The sequence below is a fragment of the Halichoeres trimaculatus genome, unplaced genomic scaffold, assembly GCF_033239565.1.
Source record: "Halichoeres trimaculatus isolate MK-OKI-2021-1 unplaced genomic scaffold, fHalTri1.1 fHalTri1_scaffold_5, whole genome shotgun sequence".
NCBI classification, from domain to species: Eukaryota; Metazoa; Chordata; class Actinopteri; order Labriformes; family Labridae; genus Halichoeres; species Halichoeres trimaculatus.
Window position 1 is genome coordinate 11547893 of NW_027437183.1, and position 27921 is coordinate 11575813.

General features: G+C 41.6%; 1 protein-coding gene across 2 annotated transcripts; it reads right to left on the minus strand.

Annotated features, from left to right (window-relative positions):
- On the minus strand, nucleotides 1-27907 carry cltcl1 (clathrin, heavy chain-like 1). 2 transcript variants are annotated; one of them, XM_074669784.1, is made up of 32 exons: nucleotides 27599-27907; nucleotides 19940-20147; nucleotides 17675-17943; nucleotides 17092-17253; nucleotides 16730-16843; nucleotides 16464-16637; nucleotides 16180-16377; nucleotides 15743-15943; nucleotides 15471-15623; nucleotides 13830-13952; nucleotides 13281-13418; nucleotides 13019-13183; nucleotides 12735-12915; nucleotides 12466-12629; nucleotides 12240-12365; nucleotides 12001-12143; nucleotides 11100-11334; nucleotides 10890-11012; nucleotides 10535-10680; nucleotides 10252-10435; nucleotides 9911-10103; nucleotides 9665-9822; nucleotides 9410-9574; nucleotides 8996-9271; nucleotides 8242-8391; nucleotides 8028-8159; nucleotides 7830-7940; nucleotides 7443-7613; nucleotides 7066-7287; nucleotides 6679-6705; nucleotides 3690-3765; nucleotides 1-1700 (listed from the first exon to the last, which is right to left on the minus strand). In XM_074669784.1, exons 1-32 carry the CDS (start codon nucleotides 27638-27640, stop codon nucleotides 1501-1503), a joined length of 5130 nt encoding a protein of 1709 aa, XP_074525885.1. In that variant the 5' UTR covers nucleotides 27641-27907; the 3' UTR covers nucleotides 1-1500. The 2 variants fall into 2 exon arrangements, with proteins under 2 accessions (XP_074525885.1, XP_074525886.1); XM_074669785.1 differs by lacking the exon at nucleotides 6679-6705 and having other exon boundaries at nucleotides 27599-27905.
- Between the last annotated feature and the right edge of the window lie 14 nt (nucleotides 27908-27921).

The following is a 27921-nucleotide window of genomic DNA, read 5'->3' on the forward strand; positions in this document are numbered from 1 at the left end:
AAAGCACCAACAACACTGTGTGTAAACTTTATTCCTCTTTCTGTAAGCATGACTTGTGCAGATAAAGGGAGTGCTTCGTGTGCAGCTCAGGCTTTTGCTTTCTGCCTCCAGAATTGGGACTGTACCCAGAGTATCCTAAAAAGACTGTCGCACAGCTCAGAACAGGAAGTAACTAAACCATCAGCACTTTCAGCAACTTTGCCTCAAGACTTTGCCGTTTATTCACCTGCTGTTTTTGCATTTTGTCCGTTTTTTTTACAAAAATCATTATGCTTTTTTAGACTACAACAACACACTATAGACAATACATACGGTATTCCATAATATTTGACTTCTTTGATTAGTTAGGTATTTCAATATATTTTAAATTATACAGGTTTCGGTACAATAATGATTTTTTTAACCACCAGGATGAGAGCTAATGTTCCCCTGCCTTTTCATTTCCCCCAAGTCTGTTGGAGTTTTTTGTTAGTCAGGTGAGAGTTTCATCAAACATCACTTTGTTTTTGACACAACATTAGTAATACTTGATATACTTGAGTGTAACATGGAAATTGTGCTCCTGGTTGCAGCTTTATAGTTTGGCAGCACATGCACAGACTACAGCATATAGCATTTTTTAATTATTCCACCTCCTTTCTTCCTTTTGTCTTTTTGTCCCAAACATCCTGGAGTCCTGTATCAGAGTCTGATAAGTTTTGCAGCTGCAATGGAGTGGACATTTCATTGAGTGTCTTTTTGTTTGGTGACAAATCCTTCGAAGGCTTTAGAGGCTGCAAACACACACACTCACTCACACACATACAAAGACAGTACTGTAACCTCATAAACAAGTGTTCGTAGTCCGTGTTCAGCAAACACTTTGTACCTGTAGTGAGAGGACAAACAGAACTATTGCACTCTACCTGTCTCTCTAATCAGTGTGAGACAGATGTCAAAGTAACATGAACAATGAGCCTGTTTTTGCCTCCTCCTGTAGAGTGTGTAAGGCTGTAGCAGTGCTTTAGGAGTCAGACAGACTCCTCAGTATCAAAGTCTCTTTCTCATCAGTGCTGAATTCCCATGGAAAAAAAGAAAAGAAAAAAGCTGCTCTATGGTTTTTAAAGTCTACATGGAACAGCTAGAACAGGACAGAGTGGTTTGGTGTCACTAACGTTATATTCGTTTTTTAAATTCCTCTAGGAGCTGAGAGGCAACTTCATGCTGTGTAGATTGGTGATGATACGTCCAAGAGGAAAAGAGAGGAGAGGAGGGAGGGTCCAACAGCCTGGATGCCGTCCCAAAATTGGTGTGTGTGTGTGTGTGAAAAAGTCGAGATGGATGGATTCTATTGCAGTGTTGGTGAATTCTGTTGAGTCTTGAGGAGAACAAAGCCTCAGTCACCATCGGTTGGTTAACTGAGACCAGGAGCAGCAGAGTTCAGTGTGGTTCAGGTTAGAGGTGTGTGAGTGTGTAGGAGAAACGGGAGGGGAGGGTGGGATGAGGAGAGGGGTCAGGTCTCTACATGTTGAAGCCGTACGCAGCGGGCTGACCAGGGAAGCCGGCAGCAGCAACAGGCTGCGTTGGGTAGCCGACAGGGGCTGCTGCAGGTTGGGCGGGGTAACCTGCAGCTGCGGCTGGGGCTGCTGGGTATCCATAACCCGGGTACGCTGGCTGTGGAGCCACTGGAGAGGCAGAGGCTGTCAACATCAGCTGCTGGCCTATTAACACACAGACACATGAGGTTACATGGCATCACACATCTTGGAAAGAAAGTGCTCTGTTTATATTTACTGAACTTCAGCATTTATCGTTCAACACATAATGACACCAAAACATTTTGGGTTTTTTGACGTTGTGTTTGTGGTTAATGCATGTTTGTTTTTGTCCCTTTGCTTAGGGTTTTGTATTCTGCCTGAAGGAAAAACAGGAGATGACTGATATGTCCTTAACATGTTTACAGAAGCAGCAAAAAAAGGAAACTGCTAAATGGTTTCAGGCTTGAAAAACTCTAAGTAGATTAGTGGATTAAAATTATGACAGACTTTTTCAAGACTGACTTCAGCATTTAGAATAAAAAATTATTAATAGCATATACCACGGTGGACTAATTGCTCAACTCACCCACACTGTATACAGCAGGGGTGGCCAACGAGTCAGAGACCAAGAGCCACAAAAAAACGTGGTCTTACAAACGCATTTCCTCTCACACAGAAACAAAATGACTTAGAATAAAAATCAATACATTTGCAATTTTCAAAGCAAGATTTATTGTTTGTAAGTGTGTTCAAAATTGTACTTGGAGCCCTGTCAAAGAAAAATTTGTTTTTACTGCAGAAGAGACAACGTTCCCTTCTATCTATCTATCTATCTATCTATCTATCTATCTATCTATCTATCTATCTATCTATCTATCTATCTATCTATCTATCTGTCTATCTATCTATCTATCTATCTATAAGCACATAAGCGATTGAAAGGAACACATGTAGAGAAAAGAAACTGAAACTTAAGTATCAATCTCATCACCCAAGTAGCCTATTGATCAATACTGGGCCCAACATTTGCAACAATACATCAGTTTTATGAGTGGATCGAAGAGCCGCACACCGAAAGGCAAAGAGCCACATGTGGCTCGGGAGCCACATGTTGGCCACCCCTGGTATAAAGCATCATTTACCTCCTCTTTGTCCGCTCTGACAACCATGCAAATTAGCAATAACAGCTCTACATAACCCCCCTGACAACAACACATGACTGCGTATGTGATCTAAAACTGTCTAGCAATGATGTTTCTACTGTAATAAAATTTAAATGGTGAAAGAGCTCCAGGTTATGTGAAACACATCAGGGATCAGAACATTTTGGCAATAGGATGAAAAAAGCAGGTGCATTCATCCATTCTTGGTAAAATATGCAATAGGGCTACTTTCACTTTTTACTGCTATAAATTTTAAAAATGAGTAGTTATGCAAATAAAACAATGATGTCTTATTTAATTTACAGGCAATAAATGAAGACAAAGACACCTGATAAAATCAAATCTAACATACTGCTAATGTTTTAAATGAATGGACTACACTGTGAAATCTGAAATCCAAGCAAGTGTTTTATGTCTTATTCTAAAGTAATAACTGCATTGTTAGTCTTAATATAAGCCAAATTACATTACAAGTCAGAAGAAAATTAAAAGACAAAAAATGACTGAAAAGAGTTAAAGCATCTGCCAGTGCGGTCAGAAAAATGTACTTCTTTAGTTTCTCGAAATAAGAAAAATGTCTTAATGCAAGAAACTAAACAAATAGATGTTTCTTAACCCACTGGCAGATGTTTTATAAACAATCCAGCTGTCAGTTTTGTATTTTAATACCTTAAAAAAGACATTTTTCTGGACCAGCAGGTGAATGCGGATCATAGTACACCAAATAAGAGATTTTTTTTCATCATATTTGATTATACCAGGGAGACAGATTATACTGTGTGTCTAAATTCCCCGCATACCTTGTAACCAATTGGAATGTGTTATCTTAAATGTGCCGTTTTAACACCAGCTGCCATTTTTCAGCCTGCTCCATCAGGCGGCCGTGGTCACTGACAGATAAACATATTGCAGCCCTCATCTCGCTGTTTTCACAGCAGGAGGCAATTTTCTCTTATTTAGGAGCAGCAGTCATCAGGCCCTCAGGGTGACGTTCTGCCTGCAAACCTACCAAACACCATGGGCTGAGGCTCCGTCACCTCCTCTTCAGTTTTCCTTTGGCTTTCTGCCTCCTCCAGTTTGTCCACCTGAGGGCAATACAGAAAGAGGCAATCAAACATCAATCAGCAAAGAAAAGACAGATTTATACTCTTTTGTTGACATGCAGGATCTGTGTATCTTCATGTACTGTTAACAACTACTTCAAGAGACAACACTGTTATGGAAATAAGTCTGTAAGATTCTTGATCGCAGTTGTGTACCATTTTACCTCAATGGCTCAGCTGCGACACTTAAATTGTGCTTTTAATTCATATTTCAATAAACTGTGACAAGTTAACACAGCTGCTTTATTAAACCCACCTCTAAAGACAGAACTGCAAACAATATTTCAGTGCAGCTAAGGTTACCTCAGAGAAGGTGCCATGCAGGTTGGGTGAGGATTTCTAAGACAGCCTCAGGAACACATGTTAAGCCAACAATTAAAGGGTCCATTCATCCAAATCACAAATAGAACAAAAGTTCAACCCTGAGTGGCGTCTTACTGACTGCTGAGACTCCTGCTCTAAAACTAGTCAAAGGGAGGGGAATTAAACTGTGTTCATGTGTTTCGGAGCACAGAAAATTCATGTATTTTTTGACTAAATCATCACAATTATTTTTTCATTTTTCAAAGCAATAACTATTTCTTACAATCAGCAGGAAAACAGGCCAATAAAGACTATTGTCTTGGTATACAAAAAGGTATTATGTTTGAAAAGGCACTGCTTTTGTTCTTCTTAAAAGTTAGTTTTAAACACTTGATTCACACCATTGGACTAAAGACTCAGCAAAACCATTCATAGCTACATAATGGCTGGTAAATAATGAGGTAATGTGTTCTTATTATTGCAATTTGTGCGAACTGACCCTTTAAAAGTAGAGCTACGGTAGGGTAAAAGGTTAAAGGAATATTACACTGTGTTTTAAGTAAAAGGAAAAGCTACACATGCCTGGACGCTAATGCTACATCTTCAGACATTCCCAGTCATCAGTTAAATCAACAACTGACAATCAGAGCTTCCACATGCATCCCATTCATGGCTGTAAGCAGGTCCCTGTTATTTTTCATGCCAATGGCTGTGTTTCATTCCTCTGGATCTGGTCTGGATTTGTAATAAAAGCTCAAAGATGAACCATACAAGCACTATTTTGGCAGTGAGGCGGTCATAAAGACTTTTTTGCCCCGATATCTAAAAGTACTGAGGCGTTATGCTTCAGCTGTACAGAGAACAGAGTGCAGCAGACAGAAGTGCAGATGATTTCTAACAATGGTTCAGCTCAAATTCAGAAGAACAGAAAGATATAGTTTTCTTGATTCCTCAGTGCAAAATAATAAAAAAAATTCTAATAAAGTGAAAAGTTTAAAAAGCAAAATTGAGCAATTAACTGTCTATAAAATAAAAACAAACTGTGTGGACAATAAGTCAGAAAATGCACTTTGTGTATCTCGTTGAAACTGATGTTACTTTCTGCATATAAAATAGGGATTCACTGATACCGATCTTGGTAATGGGTATTGGTGTATCTGAGCCCCTCAAAGCTGGATCAGTATCAAGAAGGGGCTGATCCAGAGAACCAGCTCTATGCCTTTTTTTAACCGTCCCTCTTGACCACTTGATTTGAAATGTTACCTCTGATGCACTGTCTTTGTTTTAAGCTGCATTACCAGTCTACAGGGTATGAAAGTTCACAATTGAACAGAATTTCTGTACATTCTGAAGCTTTTTTTTGCTGGTAAACATTAAAACATTTTATAGTCAAATAAGTTTTAACCTCAGTAATTCCATCTACTCATTTTTTGCCTTTTACCCAAAACATTACCAGTCTTATCCCACAGTAGGGTATGCAGGTTATTATTTAACACTGGTATAGGCATCTGTATTGGTTGATACCCAAAGCCCAGGTATCGGTATGGGAACCAGAAAAGTTGGATCGGTGCATCCATAATATAAAACAAGACATGCCTCTTGTTGTCTACATTAAATGTAAATAGTGTTGTTCTGACAACTGTTGGTCAATAACTTTCTGTCTGAGCAGTAATGAGAAGTGAGACACTCCAAACCCATTAAGTCTAAGTTTTTATTTCCCTACATATGGGACTATAAAAAACTTTTTAGGTTACAAGTTAACCTGGAGTTAGAAACATGGGAATGCATCTAACAGGTCTAGAGCAGCTCATCCTCCTCACATGAATTCATTTCTGGGTTTCAGAGAGCTTTGGCCAGGTAAAAATGTGACTGTTTTTCTTAGAACATTGTACGAAAACATCACAACTAGATGCAGCCCCACTGGAGAGGAGTTAGAGGGTGAGAGGTATCAGTTAGGCCAGAGAAGGCTGGTCCTGGTCCTGAAGAATAAAACCGTGTGCAGGCTTTGGCTTCACTGCTCAACACAGCAGTACTGTGTGGTAGTAATGCAGCTGTTTTAGACCATATAACAGCTCCTGGAGCTACAAGACAGACTATTCAACCGGTGCTCATTAATTCCAGTGTATGGATATTACATGATAAAATATTTGAGTAGTGCATCACTGCTTCCATAACTAAAAGGAAATGGATATACTTGCAACAATTTCAAGAAGTTTATGTGTATTGCCAGTGTTACGCAAAAAAAAAGGGGATTAAAAAACTGTTTACATGTTTGTGCTGAGAAATGACTTAATGACTACAGTTTTTTATGTTTTCACTAATTTCTAACTAACCCAGCACAGAGACAATAACATTACCCACGAGGATCACTTAAAATTGCTTCCTCAACCTTATACAATGTAGTGAAATCTTAAAGCGGAGCAAAAGCCTGCACACACACATATAGACACACTACAGCTCTCCAGGACCAGAGCTAGTTAGGCCATACTCAGTCTACAGTCCATGCTAGGTTCCTACATCAGAAACCTAAGAGATAAGTAACAACAAAAACAGACAGAACACAAAGGAGGAATAAAAAAGAGGGCCAGAGACCGTCACCTTCGCCGCAAACTCATCAACCTGGAAAAGAACCCAAAGACATGACCCCGAGTGACCTCACATGTCCACAGGTCGATATTCAAGGACATCAGGATGACCAGAGAGAGTTCACACTTTGCTAACATTACTGTAGGAAGCCTGCTTCTCAACATTCACGTCTTACTAAGTCCATATGTCCTGTTTGTCAATAACTCCAGAGATACCAGACGCTATTGTCTGTCGTTCATCTGTCAGGAAGAGTGTCTACAGGAAAGTCATCTCAGAAAAATGAATCAAGTTTGGTACTGTTAAACACAGAACTTCAAAAAACATGCCCTCTGATTTTTTATAAATCACATACATACTAATACAGTAAAGCCATTGGTAGTGGAGAATACTGACCTTGGAGAGGTACTCCCTCATGACCTGGATGAAGTACGGCATGGCGAAGTCCATGATGTTGTGCCTCCAAGCCAGCTCCAGCACTACATCAGGGTGCAGCAGGTCATATGAGGCAAACAAACAGGCAGCAAAGCACTCCTTCCTGCCCTCCTCCAGGAACCACTGCAGCAGAGTCTCTGCCAGCTCTGCTTCCTTTGACTCTGCTGCATACAGCATGGCATCCTGGGAAAAACAGACATCCAGGTATTCAACATACAAATCATAAGAAACATGGAGGAAGTTTTCTCACCAAATAAACAAACAGCGCCCTCTTAAGGAAGAGAGAGGTACATCTATGACCTGTTTTTAAAATGTGGTCCTCTGGTCTCTATCCTCACCTTGTACAGTTTGTCTTTCTTACAGAGCTCCACGCTCTGTCTCCAGCGGTTGTTACCTTTGTACAGGTAAGCAGCGATACGTCTGAACTCGATCAGTTCATGTTTCTCCAACCTCTGAGCCAGGCCAATCGTGTCAAAGTTATCATAGGCATCGATGGACGCTCTCAGGCCCTGTGGAGGAAAAATAAAAGTCCTACATTTTTTTCTCTGACTGAATTTTAAGAAAAACACTCCCTGAATCAGCTGGAATCCTCTAACTTGTTTTCGACAGTGCCCCCTTGTGGATAAGCGTACTAACTACCAAACCAGTTCATGGAAAGATGCAAGTATCTGGAATATTTCAGTGAGTTTGAATTAGAAATATCAGCAGTAAAATGTCACACAGACCTGGTAGTCTTCCTCCTCTGTCAGCAGGTTGTTGAGGGCTTCGTTGACTGACTTGTTGTTGTGACTCTGGACAGATCTCAGATAAGGCTTGACTAACTTCAGCTGGTTCACCTGGTGGAGGAAATGAAAATCAGTCATCATGTTGAAAACTTAAGCCCAGACAGCAGATCATCAGAGGTAAACCTCGCCTCTGGTTACCTTGCTGAAGAAGTTGACAGCTCGGCTGTGGTCCAGACGAGGAGACAGGATGGTCAGCAGGTCATTCAGTAACAGAGGTTTGTATTCAAGGTAAAAGGAAAGAGATTTATAGTACAGCTCCACGTTCGCAACCTGAGGAAGGACAGAGAGAATGAGATCACAACAAGTAAAGATGTTTAGAGGAAAAAACTGTTTACAGGATACTTTTGTTTACCTTAGCGATGATGTCTTTGAACAGCCCTTCTTTCCACGCGTCTGTAGCATGAGTCATCATTGTGAGGACGGCGTTGTCATATTCTTCATATTTATCGTAAAGGAAAACCAGCTCAGCCCATAAATGAGACTGCTCTGCTGCACGGAGGACCTGGAGAACGGAGACGTATGCTGAAGTTTGACTGTTTTCAAGTTTCAGAAATATTTAACAGAAAATAAAGCTATGTTGAGTCAAAACATGGCACTTTCATTTCTGTACACAAACATCCCTGAACTCTCATAGTGGTATTAAGAAGTATGACAACACCCTACTTTATCCTCTTAACAGTCGATGAAATAAGAAAACAAACAGCTAAAGCCTGCTGAACAGACATAACAGTGTAGTAAGCCTTTCCATTTTTCTCTCACAGATTTGTCAGTTCAAGGAGTCGTACGAGTACTTTCTGAAATATTATATTCAAGGCAACGACTATTTGAGTCCTCTCTGCAAGGCCTTAAGGACTACAGAAGCTCACACAGAGGATAAAACAACAAATTGGTCTTTCTGCATTAATATATCATTTCTTACAAGCTTAAAACTAGTTTAAGAACATCTAATAATGATAAAAAAGAAACAGACCGATAGAGAAACACCTTGACTTAAGAGATCCACAATACCGAGCAGTACTTTAGCCGTCTCACATCATGATCTTTTTCACTGAATGCAAAAGAAAAAAATCTACTTTGAATCACAGTTAGAGGAAGAGATGCTCCACCTTTGGGATGTTGACTCTGGACCAGAAGAGCTCCAGGTGCTCCCTCATCTTCTGAGGTTTGAATTTAGAGTAAAGGATGGCGAGCTCAGTGAACATCCCCATGTGAGCGCGCTCCAGACCCAGAGCAGCCTCCAAAAGAGCGATGAGCTCCTCAAAGTACCCGCGGTCCTGATAGTAGCTGATCAAGTCCTCCAGCTCGTCTGCGTGGATCACAATGTGAAGGCCACAGATCTGAGCCAGCCGAAACTCTTCTCCATCCACACAAGCAAAACACACCTGATGGTGAAGAGAGAGAAAGAAGAGTAAACATTACACCAGGATACAGTCATATAAACAAAAAGCTCCAGTGAGCAATATCAGTATGCACACCACTCTTTTCAGCTCTTCAAACTTGTTTGTGTGTGTGCTACCAACCTCCTTCCATGTCCGTGTGCTGTTTGCTTTCCTGGCACTGTCCACAGCTGCCTGGTACTCTCCCAGGTGCACAAGTGTTGATGCAAGACGCGCAAAGTTGGACACATTGTTGTACAAGAGCTTTGCGGCATCATACATTCCCTCCTCATAACATCTGTCTCCCACCTAGAGAGTGAGATATGTGCAGACACAAAGGGTCAAACATTCTGGTGACTAACACCTTCTGCATGAGCATCAGCTGATCTGAACTCTTACCTGCTGTATGTGAGCGTTGTTGGGTCCACTGACAAACTCTTCCAGCTCAGCCAGACGGTTGGTTTTGGCTAAAGCAAAGATCAGCTCTGTCTCTACGTACGACTCTCGAGCTTTCTTTCGAGCCATCTGAAGGAACTTCACCAAGTCTTCCCAGTTATCTATAAAACACATCAACACCTTAATAATCCACTCAATCCATTACATGATGAGACATGAAAACAGCGTTATAACGAATGAAGTGCTTACTGTTCTTGCTGGCTGCGTTGACCACCTCCATGTAGGCTGAGGGGTCGACGGCTTTAATGTAGGAGTCGATGGCCTCCTTCACCAGGTCTCTCTGCAGCTGAGCTCTGGCTAACTGACTCCACACTGCAGGCTCATTACATCGCTCTGCAAACTCATACGCACGGTCCAGGTTCCCTATGTGCTCAATCAAAACCTGGAAAAATCAAGAGGAGGAGGCTAACAGTATTTTATCAGACCTACTACAGATGTTTGTTTTGATTGTTTTAGATCCAGCACCCACAAAGGAAAGTGTGTGCAGATCTTAAGTGATTTTTCAGCTGGACGGTATTTTACTCTTTTACCTGAATGGCTGAGGTGTTGACATCAAACTTTTTGAAAATTGCAAAAGCTTCTTCAAAAAGCTCATTGCTGATGGCGATATTAGCGATGTCTGGGGCGTCGTAGTTATCTAGTCTGTTGATGTACTCCATCACACGCGTGCGGTCTGCCTTGATGGCCGTCAAAATGAGGAGGTTCTGGAGGTTTCTGGAGAAAACACAGAGAACGGGGGTTTAATAAAAGAATACAAAAGATTCCTATTATCTTTTCCATAATCATGAAGCTGAACAAAAAATTCTGCTGTACCGATGCTCGCTGAAGACAGAGTTATCAAGCACAATCTTCTCCAGCAGTTCAATCAGCTCGTTGGGCAGATCTGCAGTCATGAAGGCTTTGACTGAGACGGACACTTCCTCTGGATCCTGAGTCTCTGGCAGAGCGGTCTGCACCACCTGAGACAAAATAACAGACAATAGGAATAAAACATCCACACCTTTAAAGTCTTTCTTGGGGATTAAAACTTCTAAACTCGTTAGCCATCATTTGACATCAACATCTTTGTCAACAGTGAAGACCAACTTTTTGGGGCTTCCAGTACGACTTGAAAACCAGGAAACTTGTGATTCTAAAATTCATGAACCGAAATAAGATTAAACCTGACCTGGTCGATGAGTTGTCTTTTGAAGGGGTTGCTTTCTTCCAACACATTTGCCCAAAGCTCCGGATCTTTCCGTCGTACCAGATACCGAGCCTCACTCTTGAATAATGAGTTCTCATTGCAAACCTGAGAAGAAGAGATAAAAAACTCTTTGTAGATGTATGCATATGAGAAAGCTTTTTATTCATACGCTTCGTAATGTGGTGTACACACTTTGATGAGCTCCAGGTCACACTGTCCCCTCTCATAAGCCACGCAGGCCAGGTGCGGGTCTCTCTTCTCGCAGTATTTCCCCACCACAGCGCTGTCGTAGAACGGGTTCTCCTTCAGGAAGCGCTCAGGGGTGTTGTTGCTGTCGATGTAGATCTTTGCCAGGGCATTATGGGTAGCAGGCTCCTCACATCCTTCATGGATACGAGACTCAAGCCACGGCAAGAGAAGTTTTAACCTGAGAGGAAGACAGTGTTATGAAATATCTGGATTAAATCAACAACAGCACAAAACATGATCACCTATCATTGCTGTTAGAGGAGACTTCAGGTGACCAAGGCCCTGTGCTTTTTTACAAACAATGCTTGAAAGAAAGTTCCCATCACTTGTGATCACTGCAGACGCTTGTATTCTTTTAAAGTGTAATGCACAGTCAAAGTGCTAGATGGCAGCGTCGTTCATTCAAACTGCCTGTAACAGCTTTATACTTTTTCTTAGTGAAAACACACAGAAAAGAGACTCTAGCACAATATTGAGTTCTTCCTCTTTACAGCTTTCATTTACTTTCTACACACATACTTCTGTCACTTTTTCTTGTGGGTTTGAGGTTATTAAGGCAAAAGAAATCATACAAAAAAACATACAAATCAGAAAGCAAATACACAGACACGTTTCACATCATCTGATTTGATTCATTTTGGCATTGATTTGTTGAGCTTCTTACAGAGGATTTCTTTTGTGGTTAAACCAGAACAAAAGTCCTACAGTAAAAACTTAGCCATTTTAAAGAGGACCACAAACCTCAAAGAAGGTTCAATACTCGTCTGTGCATCAGATGTTTCATCCAGTGAGACATTCAGGAAAAGCCACACAGGCTGGAAATACACTCATCAATCTGTCTTACCTGTTTCTCTTCTCTACCTCCTCCACCAGCTCATCAGTAGAAAACTGCCCTCTGACCACCATGATGAGGTTCTTGATGACGTCCTCAGAGCAGTCGACATCCAACAGCCCGCCAATCACCACAGGTAAACGACTAGGGTTCACCTGTTCAACAGAATCCAGAGAAGAAGAAAGTCAACATGGAGCTCAAGTTAAAAAAAATCCTGATCAGGGAGTGTCAGGTTTAATTCTAGCTCTTACTTTCTGGACGTAGATTTCGATGTACTTCTGTAAATTGTTGCGGTAGAGGTAGAGGACCAGGTCGTGGACAAAATCAAAGCGATCACATACAATGATGAGAGGAAGCTGGTCTGTTAGCTTAGCCTCCTACAAAAGAAACACATAAAGGTTCATTTTATTATTCTTTACTTAACGGGTGATAAAGTGAGTCTCTTAATGAAGATTGGGACATTTGTTGTGTTTTTACCTTGAGGAAGTTTTTAACCCTCTCCGGGTCGTAACAGTTGCTTTCTCGACAGATCCTCTCCACCTCTTTGATTTGACCCGTTTTACAGGCCGCCTGGATGTACTTAAAGTGAACGTCTGGCTCTTGGCTGAAATTCACAATTGACCCAAGGAAGTAGAACAAACCTTGGAAAGAGAAACAGCACAAAGATCAGCCGCGTTTAAGCTGCACAAACACTGAAATACTTCCCGCTGAACACATTCTCATGTTTTTTGTTGTGTGACTCCTACCTTCATAACTCTTAAAGGACTCAAAGAGCTCCACTAACGACTGAGTCCCCAGCTGCTCGTGATACTTTGACGCTACCTGGACACACAGCTGCAGGTTTTGCCTGATGTTAGCTGACAACATGGCTCTTAAACACTCCAGGGAGTCTTCTACTGACAAAGAGCCGAAGAAGTTCACCAACCACTGAAATGGAACACATAGGAAAGAGAGAATGAGAGGAGGATGGTTAAAGAGACAGAATGCTCCCATAACATTTACAGGCATGACCGATCATCCGCAGACGTACCTCTGGGTTGAGCAGATGTGTGTGCACCACGGCTCGTTTGATGTCGTACAGGTCAGTGTAGTGTTCAAGAGCTCTCTGCAGCAGCCCTGCTTTCTCGCACAGCTGAGCAACGTGGGCACGATCATAGTGCGTGAACATCTGGTTCCCCAGGATGGCATCTGCTACCTAAAAAAGTTCAAACACCCATAAACATACAACCTGTGAAAAAAAGTCAACAGAAATGACGATGCTTTCTGGTAACAGGAGACTGCTGGATGTTCACCTGAGGGGCGTGAATGAGGTTCATCTCCAGCAAACGAGTCTGTAGATGCCCCTCAGCTGGACGGTTGTTCTTTAAAGCATCCAACAGGAAGGATGTGCACTGCTGGATGAGGCTGCCCTCCATGAAAACATCTACAATCTACCAGAGGTGAAGAAGAAAAGATCAGACGAATCAAAGACAGAACAAAGTGAGGAGAAATGTTTTGGGATTTCTGAATTTCTTCCATCTCAAAATGATCTGAGTTAGCATGCGAGGTGGGATTAGAGTCCCACACTATACTGAGCCGGCAGCCAGATGTTCCTGCTTTTCATTTGTGTGCAGAGTAAAACTAAAAACGAGAGTGATGATGTGGCTCTCAAAGGAGGAGGAGGTCACTGACTCAGTGAATTCCTGACATAACTGGCACATCTGGAACAACACAGATGGAAGCTTCCACACTGGGCACTTTGTGTGTTTGCGTGCATGTCTGATGTTTTCAACAGGGAGGCATGTGCAGGGGAAATAATGTGAGTCTCTAGAGGGTAAGGTGGTGGTAGTGGTGTGTCTTACCTGGTTAATGTTGGCCAACGGCTCTTCGTCCTGAACCAGCATCTGGGCAAACTGAAGTCCCTGGTCTGGATTGACCCGCATTACATTTCTCAGTAAAAACACCCAGTCTGGGGTGTAGCCCACCTGCATAGGAACAGCTCAATGAAAATCCATTTCTCAAGATGTAAAAAGTATTTCACAGCTGGTTTTATCTCCTGTATTAGGCAAATTTTATTCTCCCACTTTAAAGCTTGGTATCACTATAATTCAACTTCTTTTATGCTAAATAGCTCTGTTGGTTCTCTGTTGAGTGTTTTTTGAAGAGGTTCAAAGTTCAGAGAAAGTTACTTGCAGCTGCAGAAGGAGCTAAATTGATGTGATGAACAATTCCTCACAGTGGTTTAGTTTTCAGGATTGTTCCAAAAGCTAAAAGTCTTTATAGTTTAGTTTGATCAAAAATGATTTAAGTGAGATTGAACATAATGAGAACTGAATCTTACTGAAAAAAAATATGTCAAGGAAGTTTTCTTTACATACTTGTCAGTTTGATATGAGTGTGTTTGCCATGTTTCTTATATTAAAATGTTTAACAATACATCAATCTCAACTCCCCACATTTCCTGCTTCTCTTTAGGTGTCCTCTTCAATAAAGGATCAAAAAATTCTTCAAAAACGAACTTTAAATTATTACATTGAAGATTATATGAGAAGGATTTGTTTTAATTTGACTGCATCGCCACCTTCTGGCCTGGAGTGTCACACACACTATCGTAAAGATTTGACTTTTAACCAGGCGTGTATTCGGTTAGGAAAAAAAAATTCTTTGTTCAAGACAACTTTTTACCAACACGAAAAGGTAAGGTATTTATCAATACAGTTACATACGTGACAACAAGCAAATGTTGTGAGTTTTTACCGTACGTCAATAGCTAGCTAAACGTCGTGCTGCTAGTAGCCCGGTGCTACGACTTATCCGTAGGCTAACGTGACAACAAGCAAACCGTTGGCTCGTGCAGTGGTTAAGTAGCCGTCCATATGTAGCGCTACTGACAGCCCAGTGTTGTGACACCTGTTGATAGGTGTAACTAAGTGAATCATGGTTAGCTTTGTCCTGCCAGTCATCTACCAAGCAGAGCTAATGTAACCTCCCTCTTCATTTTATTGATAGACTCTAAAGTTAAAGCAAAATAACTGCTGCATGTGGGTTGGAATGGACGTTATCATAAACAGTTCAGCCCTTTTAGCCTTTAGCTCGGGCTGCATCTCTCTCCCGTTTAGCTTTCTTATGCTCTTCTGTCCCTTTTCTGTTTGACAGTTAGGCTCCAGTGTCCACAGAATAACGTGCCATAAATCAATCCAGTGTAGCTTGACCCTATTGGGCAGCCACCAAGAAGCTATGAAGTAGCATGTCAAGATAACCTACATTGGCGCTGATAATCTCATTTTAAAGTGTGGATTACAATCAGGCATATACCTAGAAGAGAGACTTTTTCAACCTCACTTTCGATCTCCTCACACCCCTCTTTAATACTTAAGTGGCATTACTGTATATGATTGTCAGGTCTCTGGTTATTCTCATCCCTTGCTCATTGGAGAGTGAAGCTGACTAAACATGCGTCTGATTTCAGTGTCACTAATAAGAGAGCACTATAATGTGGTTACCTTTTTAGCATACAGCACAATCTTCTGAAACTGTCCAGTCTCTGCAAAGCACTGGATGACTTTGTTGGGGACGTTGGCTCTGAGGTACACGCTAAGAGCGAGGGTCGGGTCTGAGGACTTCACCAGATCTCCCAGCTCCTCTGAGCACTCCAGCTTCATCAAATACAGACACAGTCATTAGTTTCTAATCACTGTGGAGATGATGATACAGTCGAACAAGCAGCACTTTAAGTAGAGGAAATTAACTGTATTACCACCCAAACTCTACCAACCTTGTCCTCCTTCAGCCACTTCTCCAGCAGCTGCTTTCGGCCCTGCTGTAGGACCGGCCTGCACAGCTCCAGAGACTCAAACTTGTTGAGCTGGCCCTGGTCCAGAAGGATACCAAAGTACTGCAACAGAGGAGAGGCCTGGCCTGGCTGAGCCGGGACACTCTGGAACTTACGGATGGTCTCTGCTGTCCGTAGGATGCCCTGAGGGGAGCGAAGACAGGAAAGATTTGAGGAATGATGGGTATGAAGGAAAAATAGGCAGAGCAGGATCCATTTATAAACATGAGGATACTCTCCTAGTTTCATTTCATTCTCCATCATACACCACTAGCAGAGAAACTTCTCCCCACTCAAATGATGTTTGGACTTTTTAGTGGAACATCAGGTGTCTTTTAGGATGAACAAAGACTGCAACATGTTAGTAAACACAGACGTACCTTTGGTGCTGATGCAGCAACTTTTGCAGCCTCTGAATAACTTCCCTGGGAAAAGAGTGTGTTGAACTTTCTGGCAAAAATCTCCTCAGCCCCCGCCAGGTTTGACCTCACAGCCATCCTCAAGGCTAGATCAGGGTTCTGCAGGACGTTGGTGGCATAGTTGACAATGTTTTCCTCTTCAACACACACTGACAAGACCTGGAAAGAAAAGCACAAGATAAGTGAGACAGAGCAGGTAAGACACACAGATATGAGCCTGTAAAAAATTTTCTCTTGTTCCTCACCTGCCCCTTCTTGTTTACCCCGATAATTCCTGAGGTAGCTTCATGAGGAGCTGTCACAAAGATGGTCTCAGCACTGATTCGGTTCATGTAGATGCACACCCCAGACTCCAGATCATACAGGTGGATGTAGCCGTACTTTGTGATCAGATATATGACGCCATGCTTGTTACCAATCTGAGGAGATGATCAGAGCCAGAAAGTAAACTCTCTGAATCACTTTTTATTTAATCAAAGCTCATTAATGATCAGCAGAAATCCTTCCTCACCTGCATGGCAACAGGAAAGTCTGTCTGTGCCTCCGGAGGGAAGAACACATCCACTGCTTTCTTTGCAAATGGCTGGTTTCCTGCAGCTGGCTGGCCAACTTCAATGATGTGCAACTGGGAGAAGAAAGCCCGCATGAGCACGATGGGCAGAGAACCAACGTAAACAAATGTGAGACATGAATTCACTGAAGCGCTTTAATAAACTCTGACTTTCTTGACGTCAATGTTTTGGTGTCCAAAAAAAAAAAAGGACACAGAGTTTCTTTCTTGACTAAAACATCATATTTAAGAAGAATCAGAGTCTGTATTTAGAAACTAATGTCAGAACATCATGGGAGGACTCCTCTTGTCCAGTCCCTCACCTTCCCCCCTGCCTGCGAGCGCACAGCAAAGCAGAAGAGAGTCGAGGGTTTGGCATTTCCCTCCACTTTGAACTCCCCGAAGGCGGCGGCGTGGCCCTCGATGGGCTGGGATACTTTCCTGTCAACAGAGTACAGCTGCATTGCCCCAACCACACGGTTTTGCTGCAGAACAAAGAGACGACAAAAAGAGGGGAGGAAATAATTTGTGCATTTGAATCTTTTGCACTGACACATTAATCAAAGGATTCAGGATCAAAGAAAGCTCAACGAAAAACCCTCAGGATAGAAATTTATCACTTGGTTCAACACGGTAATTCTCGGAAATGAACAGTTTTGTACACTCAAGTTTTTAAGGTAGGAAATGATTTAAAAATGGTTCAATTTGTGTGTTTTGTAAAGAGTGGCTCCAGCACCTAAAAACCTGCTTTCAGTGATGCTTGGTTCAAACAAAGCCTGTGAAATCAGTCAGTTTGCTCCTCACATTCATGTCCTTTATTGATCTCTACCATCAAAAGCATTAGCTGAACCTCTTTAGTCATGAGCTAATGACATTCTGTTCAGTTTTCCTCGTATGCTTCCACACCTGTGCAGAGATCCCGATCAGCAGCAGCCACTTCTGTTGTTCGTCAGTTCTGTAGTTGATGATCTGACATCCGGCCAAACTGGCATGCCGATCAAATACTTTGGTTGGCTGGGAGTCCCCCTCCATGCTCCAGTGAAAGACGGCCGTGTCTGTCACCAAGGCGACGGTGTTTACCGATATCCACTTCCAGAACATGACCTCCTCTGTCATCGTGTGAGCCTTCATCTTACTCTTCATCTCAATGTTGAAGATCTGCAGCGTCTTTGCAGCTGAGGGGAGGAGAGAAGGAGAGTGAGAGTTAAAACTTGGTGCTTGAGCTCAGGGGGTCAGAAAGATAACAACAGCTATCATTAGATGTGAAGGGGAGATTAATAATACCACTCATCATCACACTTAAACTCATTAATACATGTGTGGTTTAATCATCTTTCATATGTTCTAAACTGTTTGACATTTAATTAAATCCAAACTGCATTTAACCCATCTTGTCTTAATCTGCCTATAGAAACAGAGAATAATGAGTGGAAGATAAAAAATGTTTTAACAATGAGTGAAATCATGGATGTTTAGAATAAATGATGTTTAGGTTTGAAGAAATCCCAAAGACCACCCAAAAACCAAGACTGAGGAGGATGGCACAAGGTAAGAAAATGTCTCTCAAACATAAAGTGTGAAATAAGCTGAAATCTGTACCTGACCAGTACTTAGAATTTGGTCCTTTCTGTGGAGATTGACAAATCAAATAACCCACCAAAAGATTTGATTTTTATTTGAAAATACGTCCTTAACACTTTCAGCACTAAGAGAGAGAAACAGCGTCCAAAAACCTTGAAACAAACACTTAAAGAGTAAACTTACGGCTACACAAAGTAATTCACACACCACCCATGAGCTGAGCTACACTGAAACCAAACAGGACACGTTTCTATTTCCAACATAAGAATAAAAACATGAGGACAAAGCTGCAGAGCTGTAAGAGCACCACCAAAATATTACAACCACCTCCAACGTCAACCTATATCTCAAACTTAATACCTCAAAACCTGTGCAAATAAAAACCTGCATACCGACGGAGGACAGAGAAAGCCTCAGTGTGTACACAGTAACCTACCAACACTTCCTGTGTGCAGCTGACCTCTGGGTGCAGAGAGGAGACTGCAGCTATGAAACTGATGTATACAGAAAAACTGTCTGTTTTTAGAGTCATTTCTTTGCTTAAAACATTAATAGTCCTACATCTGACCTGTAACAACCTTCATTTATCAACAAAGCAACAGCAAACAAACAGTTGTGGGAAATGAATGATTCAGGTGAACACTAGAGCTACCATCAGATAACTAAAGTGATAATGGCTTCCCTTATGCAGTAAAAGATGTGATGTGGCTGTCTGCACACGCTCAGAGCAGAGCGCACCTCTGAGTGTGAGATATCAGATGCTACATACCACAAAACAAGTCATGCTAACACATGTATAGTTCCCATAAACGAAGGTTATGTGCAAGCAGGTTAGAGGAGTAGGAGTGTATGGATATATAATGTCAGCAGAAGTCATTTCAGATCAGTTAAAACTCTTTAGATTCATCAGAGGTCAAAATAGCTTCGCCTTCTTGAGATGGAAATGTGGGGGACTTTAATGAGAGACATGGTGACTGTGTCATCACAACAAGTTGTCAAACAGGTAGACAGAGAGAAAGTAACTCACCGTCTGAGAAAAGGCAGAAAGCAAAAAGGGAGAGAAAGCAAAGTGTCAATCAGGTAAGAGTGAGAAGACAAAGATAGAACACAGGGAAAGGGGCAAACGGGGGCAGAAAACTCTCCAAGGGGGAGAGAAGAGGGGGAGAGGGAAGCATTATAAGCAAATCATCCTGGCCAGCGCTTGTGTTTGTGCTCTAAGGGCTAGATTCAGTGGCATAAAATCAATCTGCACAACCAATTAGGTACATTCAGGCAATAGGGCTGAGTGCACTCTGCATATTTACAGCATTGACTCAAGCATTAGTCATTGCAAGACTGTGGCATTCCCACAGCAAATTTAGAGATAGCTAAATCTGTTCAAACTAAAGACAAATAAACAGTTTGTGCCATGTAGAGTTCGTTCTGGGAATTTAACCAACAATAATAACCTCAGCATTTGGTATAAAGCCACTAATAATAGCAGCACACTGCCTTTTTCTCACAGTAACACAGTATTTCTCATCTATCAGATAATGCTGTGGTGCGGCTGCCTGGATGTGTTTTTGTGTGCCTAAATATGCGCGCTCTTACCTTTCAGGGCGATGACTTTACTGGCGGGGTTCATGATGGCGCTGTCTGCAGAGATCGGCCTCCTGATCGGGTTGGTGGGATCGGACATGTCCACGATCACTACCTGGTTCTGCTCGCCCACCTTCTCACGGATGCAGATGAACTTATCCGACTCCATGGTCAGGTAGCTGAACCCGATGTTGGCCGGGTTCACGCCCATGTTCTGCAACTGGAAAAAGAAACGCAACTTTAATGTGAGTTTGAACTAAATTCATTTAGGATTACGTGTTTAAAAAAGTACAGAAGCATGATTAACAAACCTAAAGGAGCTTCATTTTGTTCTAAAACAGGTGAGAGCTGCCCATTTGGTGTAGCAGTGACACTTTTGGCCATTATTGGTAGTTTTCCCAAGATAAGGACTACATTTCCCATGAGCACTATCACTGCTGCCCTGAACACATGACTCTTGCCAAATATGCATTTGTTTTGGCAAATGAACAGAGAGAGGAAATTGTTTTTTCTTTGTTCAAGACATTTTTTTCCAGGACGCAAAGCAACGAAGTAATGAGTTTATTTTTAGTAATGTAGCGCTACTGTTTGAAATGTGACAGCAAACAAATTACATAATACAGAAAATGAATTCACTAAATCATTGTCTTTAAAGAAAAAAAGCAGATCTTGCTTCTCCTTCAGTCATTTCATTACTCACTGCTAAACTTAGCCAGTCAGCGTAATATCATCAAAGGGACTGGAGATCTTCATGTTCTGAATGGATTAATATCAGTAACCAATTTTGAATATTGGATTATGAACAGTCAAATCTATAAAAGTAAGATTGCTTACAAAGTCCAAATGGTGCCTTTAAAGTAACTATGTTGTAGATCAAATAATGTCATCAGTATTCATTTGGTTCTTTTCATAGCATAATAAAAACTCTTCACAGATGCTCTGAAACAGGATATTCAGCACAATTGTTGAAAGACCCTTTTTTTTGTGGTCCTTTCCTTACAGAAAAAAATGTCTGATTGTTTAAACAGCGTGCTAACATTTATTTGAAAAGTCTCAGGTTTAACTAACTGTTAAAAGATGGATTGTGAATAAAAAGAACATGGAAAACACAAGCTTCAGACCACTAAGAGTTTCCTACATTTCAACGTGTTCGACTAAACTAGAGGTGGAATATTCCAATGTAAGGGACCATTCAGGGAGTCATACTTCCATCACTACAACAACAAAAAAAAAACATTCAGGGAAAGTATACCAGGCAGCAGCAGCTCACATTTGCCTTGCCTGGGGAAAAACAGCAAGTAGAGAACCAAAAATGTGTATTAATTTAAACAGCAGTGGGTCTGCTCCAGGTTTCCAGGGATATTCTTTAAGGTCTGTTTCTAAAAAGAAGGTCAGAGAGCGCAGGATGGTAACACCACAGAGCTTTATTTCACTCTCTACACTTTTTTCTCCAGCATTAACTCGTTAGTGAAAACCAAATACAAGCCCCCAAAAGAGATCCACTTCTACAAACTAGGAATAAATTTGAATGTTTAAAAAAGCACCATCAGCCAATTTAATTCATTATTCAGCATGTTTACTTTTCTAACGAGACGAAGTCCCAGGACACAACAACACCATAAAGATCAAGCTGATGTCAATTTCTGCTGCGTCAAATCGAAGCAGAACTAACAAACATGAAACTCTACAGCAAGGTTAGCGGCAGCTGAACAGAGGAATTATTGTGCACATTGTCAAAGTGACAGTGAAGTGAGCAGACAGACCAGAACACGCACTCTCCCCCTGATGACTGAACTGACTGCATTATGCAGTCTGAGGCAAGCGGAAAGGAATCCTTACGCTCATCACAAGGACTGCACTATCTCGCTGTTGGCTGGAGGAGCAGGACAACAAATCCCAACCGCTGAGACATTTAAATCATGTCGTCTACAAAACAGGAAGGATGTCACAGCAGTCGCTGGTGAACAGAGAGGGGGTTCAAAGAGAGGGGCTGTTTTTCAAGCAAGTGGACTTCTATAACCGACTTCACTCATGAACACTGAAGACATAAATCTTTGACTGGAGTTCATCTAAGTGGTGCTGTAGTAAAATTTAAAGACATTCTGATGATTCTTCCAAAAAAGTTCCTAATATAAAAGATATTTAAAGTAGAAAAAAAGAAACTTTCAGGGACAAAGCACTGCTACTCCTTTAAGATTTATAGAGCTTTTTATCCTCATTTAGCTCATTGTTTTGGTTTTATGGTCCACAAACCCCACCCTTTTCTTTGCTCTGTCTTCAGCAGCAATATCTGAGGCTTTGATAATACTTTTTTTTTTTACTTTCAAATCATGGTTTTTAGGGAAGGGGAACAAATTATCATTATACTTCAATAGGTACCTACCGACTAGCCTAATTCTGTCTATAGTAGTACCAATTCACGTGCAATTAAACAGTACCATATTTTGGTACCTAAATGCATCCTTGTGACTGTGAGGAAGTCAAGGAGTAGGCAACTTTCCATACAAGACATGAACACAGATTTGCAAGTTTATATACTGAGAAATAAATATGTTAAACTGAAATACTTTGAGATTTTATGATTAAACAAATTAACATTTATTACCAGGTACAAGGCATCAATACTGTATGGTCTCATATGTGAAAGGTACTCATCCCTTACGGTATTGTGATCGTCCAATTCAAAAACAACAAAAATGAGCTGATTTTCATTTGTGTCAGAGTGCTTTTGTAAGGCACAATCTGTGTTTTGAAAAACAGCCAATGCTTAAATGGCTAAGAAAAAAAATTGCAATTATTCATATGGCTGACTTGGTGTTTATTAATCAAATATACACAAAAACTTTCTGTTTCAATATCCTAAAACTGATTAATTTCTAATTCATTTTTGTTTGTTTTATTTTAGGATGAAACTGAATAGTCAAAATTTGTCAGTTTCACCCTAGTGCAGTTCAGATCAATTAATATTTTGTACAAGATTAGCAAAATTTGAAGGTGCAAAATGGCCACATTAACCCCGGGGCTAAATTAAGTATTTCAGATTCTGATTGCTTACTGTCAGCAAGCAAATTTGTATTGATCAAAAAACGTGCAACTGGTTTCTTTTGTTATGCAGGCGTAAAAGTGAGAGGCGTCTTTTTGAAAAGGCCTAACATGACCTGGGGGGAGGATTGAAGCCATATGCTGCACCTCCTCAAGACAGCCGAACTATGTCTGGGAGAAGACGGGAGGGAACGCTTGACAAAGATAACAGAGGTAGGGGTGAAAGAAGGAGCTGAAGACACAGACCAGCATCCTCCTGAAAGCAAAGGAAGGAAGGGAGGATATTAGAGGAGAGAAGCAGTGTGAAGACGAGGCCACAGTGATAAATGCACCTTTTATTAGAGAGGAGGAAGAGGAGCCGGGTCTGTGCTGTGCAGTTTCCAGGAACACAGGCCTTTGGCGATTTACGGTTCAGGGAGGGGCAACTGAGTCACCGGAAGAAACACCACCCCACACTCCGTCTTAGTGGAACATTCCAGACTAAAATCACACCTCAGCTACAACCTCAAGTAATACATCTCCATGCCCAGAACAGACTCCTGGAAGTCCTCTTCCCTAACAGCTGAGATGAACAGTCCCAAAAACAGCATTGATACAACAATAACAAAAGCTTCACTGGTGATACAGCGCTGACGGTATTTGGTGAGTCATAGACTGGGTGGATGCTCCTCTGAGACACTGACACGTCGCATCAGCAGCTGAGGGCTTAAGGTTTATGAGAAGATTTACACAAACACAATTACAACTGAAGAATGCAGGAAAACACATGCAATAGTGGTGCTAATTCAAACTTTCTTCCATGCAGACATAAATACTCTTTCAAAAATGTAGGATATACTTTCCACTTTCTATACTGATTTTCATCCATCCTTCAACTTCTTCACATACCGTTGAAAACACTTGTGTTTGTTTGCATGTTTCTGTGTAAGCACATAGACAGAAATAAGGAAAGCAAGGTAAAATTCCTCTTGTGCAAGATCAAAATTGTCCAATATGAATGATCTGAAAAGGGGGATTTAGGTTTGGCACTCAGTCTACAGGTTTGGAGGTAAAGCTGATTATGAAAATGAGATTCATGTCAGAATTTGAGAGGTCGCTTACAGTGAAAAAACACTAACAATCATCACCAAACCTTGCACCTTCCCTCCACTTTACAAAGGTTTTACGTTCTTCAGTACTCTGTAAAATGACTGCTATGGTTTGACCAAAACAAAGGTGAGATTATTTTTGTGCTTTCACTGTGCAGAAATGGCCAAGTTACTGAGTGGTTGATCATCACATACAAACACACATTTCTACAGGATATATTCAAAGAAATTAATGAATCTTTCTGTTTGTTAAGACAAAATTAAAACTATTATTTGTTTATTTTTTTCACATTTTATGTTTTCTATTGTATGATCACTGTCTTCCTTGGAATCTACAAAGCTGAGCAGTTAAGAAGACTTTTTTTGATAACATGACCTTGGGCTTTGAGAAACTAAATGATAATTTGATGTTATTTTATGTTAAGGTATTGAATTCAAATAAAAGAAGAAAATGTGTTTCATCCAGAAAATAGTGTGTAAATCATTTCGTTCAATAAACTAACCGCCAGTTTCAGCCCCGAGCCAGTTGTCCTAAATTTTGTAACGGTTATCAGTATGTGAGTCATTGAACATGACAGAGAAACACAATGTGCGTATTGTATGTGTGAATGACCGCTCTTTCAGTGCATTCATGATGAAGTTTTGGTGACTGAACGCAGACACTCATCCTCATCGCTACCAGCCTCTGCTGCAGTCACAGATGTGTGCTGTTGGACTGAGTTACACTGTTCTGTCAGCCTGCTTCCTCTTCCTGATGCAATTTGCCGGACTTAAATAGGGCCTGCTTACCTCGTCTGTCTATCACTTCCAATTGTTGAGCATCATTTCATCAGCACAGATACAGCAGCACATCAGGATGCCGTAAACAGCCGCAGAGCTGCAGGTTGGGCTCTTCTAACTCAGCTCAGCAGTACAATGACCAGACGCTTTGAGCTGCAGGACATTTTTGCACTTACACAAGCTGCTACAATACGTAGGCTGCTGCACTGACAGCCTACAGCAGAGCCACACGAGCTGCAAATGACTCTCACTTCAGCACTTTCACCATTCAACGCAGCATCCTCTGTCCTTGTTTTCCTTCATCCTGTAACCAACACGAGCCACACAACTTTAAACTCTTGTGGCGTTGCCTTGATTTATCGTTACACACTGGACTTTAGTTTATAAATCATACAATCAGACAAGCAAGGGAGGTGAAGCATAATAAGGAACAGGGACTTCATCCCACACAGATGATAATGATGATGATGATGATGATGATGATGATGATGATGATGATGATGATGATGAAGATGACAATAGTTATCCTGGTAAAATCCAGTTCAGGACACTACCCTTTTAGAGTTGCAAAGAAAACAATGCTGGCTGAAAATGTAGCTCCCATTTCGCTTGCTACATCAGTCAAAGCTCACAAAATCTAATCCCTTTTCTTAAAACAGATATTATGGCTGCATTTTCTAATCATAAGTATAAGATGAGAAAGTAAAAAGTAGTTTAAAACAAGAAATTAAACCCTTTCATGTAAAATAAATAAATAGCTTCAGGGGAGGCTGCTAGCAAAGCTGAAGCTAATATTGGCTTAGCTTGTTATTGGTTCTCAACTTGTTTTTAGGTCAGGTTTCTTCCGGGTATTATTTCAGGTCATGCAAGAAAAATAGCACATATCACATCACATCAAAGCAAGGTTATTTGCAATATTTGTTATCATACTTGTATCTAAAGGGTATAATCTTTTATTACAAAGGAAAAGCTGGATCAGGATTTTCAAGATTGTCTTAGGTAACTCTTAGCTTTCTTGTGTTTTTGAGCAGAACATCTCTACGCTTTCTTTCCTGCAACCTAAAGTTCAACAGGCTGGTATCTCATCATAAATCTGGGTCCAAGTTTCACTCCTGAACCCCTAACCCAGACTGCAGACACTGAGCTGTAAATACCAGGCCAAGAAGAAAAAAAAAAGCTAAACAACTTGAGGCCCAAAGTCCTGGGTTTGCAAATTCCAAGCATTTTTCACTCTGCTGGAGCCACCTAGATTCACTGAGGGATATGAGTGGGGCAGAACTGAGATTTCACGGTAGAGGTGGAACGTAAAGCCGTCTGCTGCTTATCACTGTCTCAAGGCGAAGATTTACTTAGAATATGTATAAGGGAAAGGTATGCACTGCTGAGAGCCATTTGAACTTATTACCCAGACGTTGCCAGGTACTGACTGCCCTCCATCATTGAGCAACCATGTATCAGTGCTACCAGGGAAGAGAAGAGCCTGCTGGCCTGCAAGCTCCCTGGCTAGCAGAGTTTTTTGGTGAATAAAAGATCTTTGGCTGACGAAAGTGGGGCTACTGGCCAGAGGAAGAGAGGGGGTGGGGGCCCTGTGCTTTAGTGAAAGGCCATTTCACTGCCTGCTGTTACCATAACAACAAGCTACAGAGGAGGGGAGGTGGAGGGGTGCGTCACAGAAGTTTCTCTTTTGGCTGCAAGACACCCAGAACTGGGGCTGCAATGGGACAACCATTATCAAAGCCCAAAGCAGAAGGGAAAAAGAGGGGTCAGAGTGAAAATAGCCCCTCTACAGACGCCCAAATAACTTTCTGTTTGTTTTCTTTTTGTCTCAGATTATAAAAGGGCATTTTGTGTTGTTTTTTTCCTCCAAAGAGGCTGGCAACCAGAGACTGCATGGCCTTTGCTCCCCTGTCATGTTGATCATTTTGAAACTGCACAGATGCTCCTCTGATACGAGAGCAGTAAAGGCAGAGGAGGGAGACACATCAAATCAATAAAATAATTGAGCTGTAATATAAAACTGAACTTCTGTGGGATTTTGGATGTTGCAGTACTTTTATGGCACTTTTGTTTTCCTCCAGTGTCGAACATAAAGGTGCAGTTTTCTGCATTTTTCAAACACTTGACATAGGAACATTACATTTATACCACTGCATACGCACTCGTCCTAAAAGCATACTGTCTAATCACCTGAAAAATAACACTTATCATTTCATTATGGTGATCCAGCTCCTCTCAGGAACTGGGCACTTGAGTACACTGTGCTGTGTTGTTGCTGTTGTTGAAGGTTACATAGTGGGAATATGCTGCAGGACATGACAACAACATGGTAGCCACAAAAGCCTAAGTGCAAGTGCCAGTCAGGTCTCAGTTACAATGTAAGCACCAACAGCTGAGCTCAGTCGCCTGCAACAAAAAAGTGTCCAAACAGCGCAGTTGGAATAAGCGCGGATTGAATATGACAGCAGCGTTTTTACACATGAGGGGAGAAAACTGCGGTGTGTCCACACACACATACCTAACACACACGCCGGTCCGCATTGGAGCGGCTGTGTACGATCTGACTGGTCAATTTTTACAAGTCATCATCTGCCCGGCAGGAGAAAACTAGGCCTGTGGCTATATTGAGCACCACCCTGCAGCCCTATTTCAGATTCCCTTTAAATGCGACATGTGCCGAGTATGTGCGGATCTCCACGGGTGAGGGTCTAAACAAAAACAAATGAGGTGGGTTTTATTTTAGGGCTTTTCTGTGTCTGCTTACCTGCAGATGTTCCTGAAATCGTATCGGCAGTATCTGAGCCATTTCTGCAGGATTTCTCTCTCTGAAGAATCCGCGAGGAAGGAGAGGGGAAGGGGACAGCAGGAGGAATAGAGGTGGTCTTGCTCTGTTTGTGCCCTAAACGTCCCCAAAAGTCAAATATGATGGGCAGTAGAGGGTAATCTGGGTGGCTTGCGTTGGTATCACACGAATCCAGTGACTGCTCCCATTCAGTAGCCCCCCTACGCCAGCCCTGAATCAAAAACTCCGCACCTCCGCCGAGAAAACTAGTCCACTTCAACTACTACTCAGCCCTGTGAGGAAAC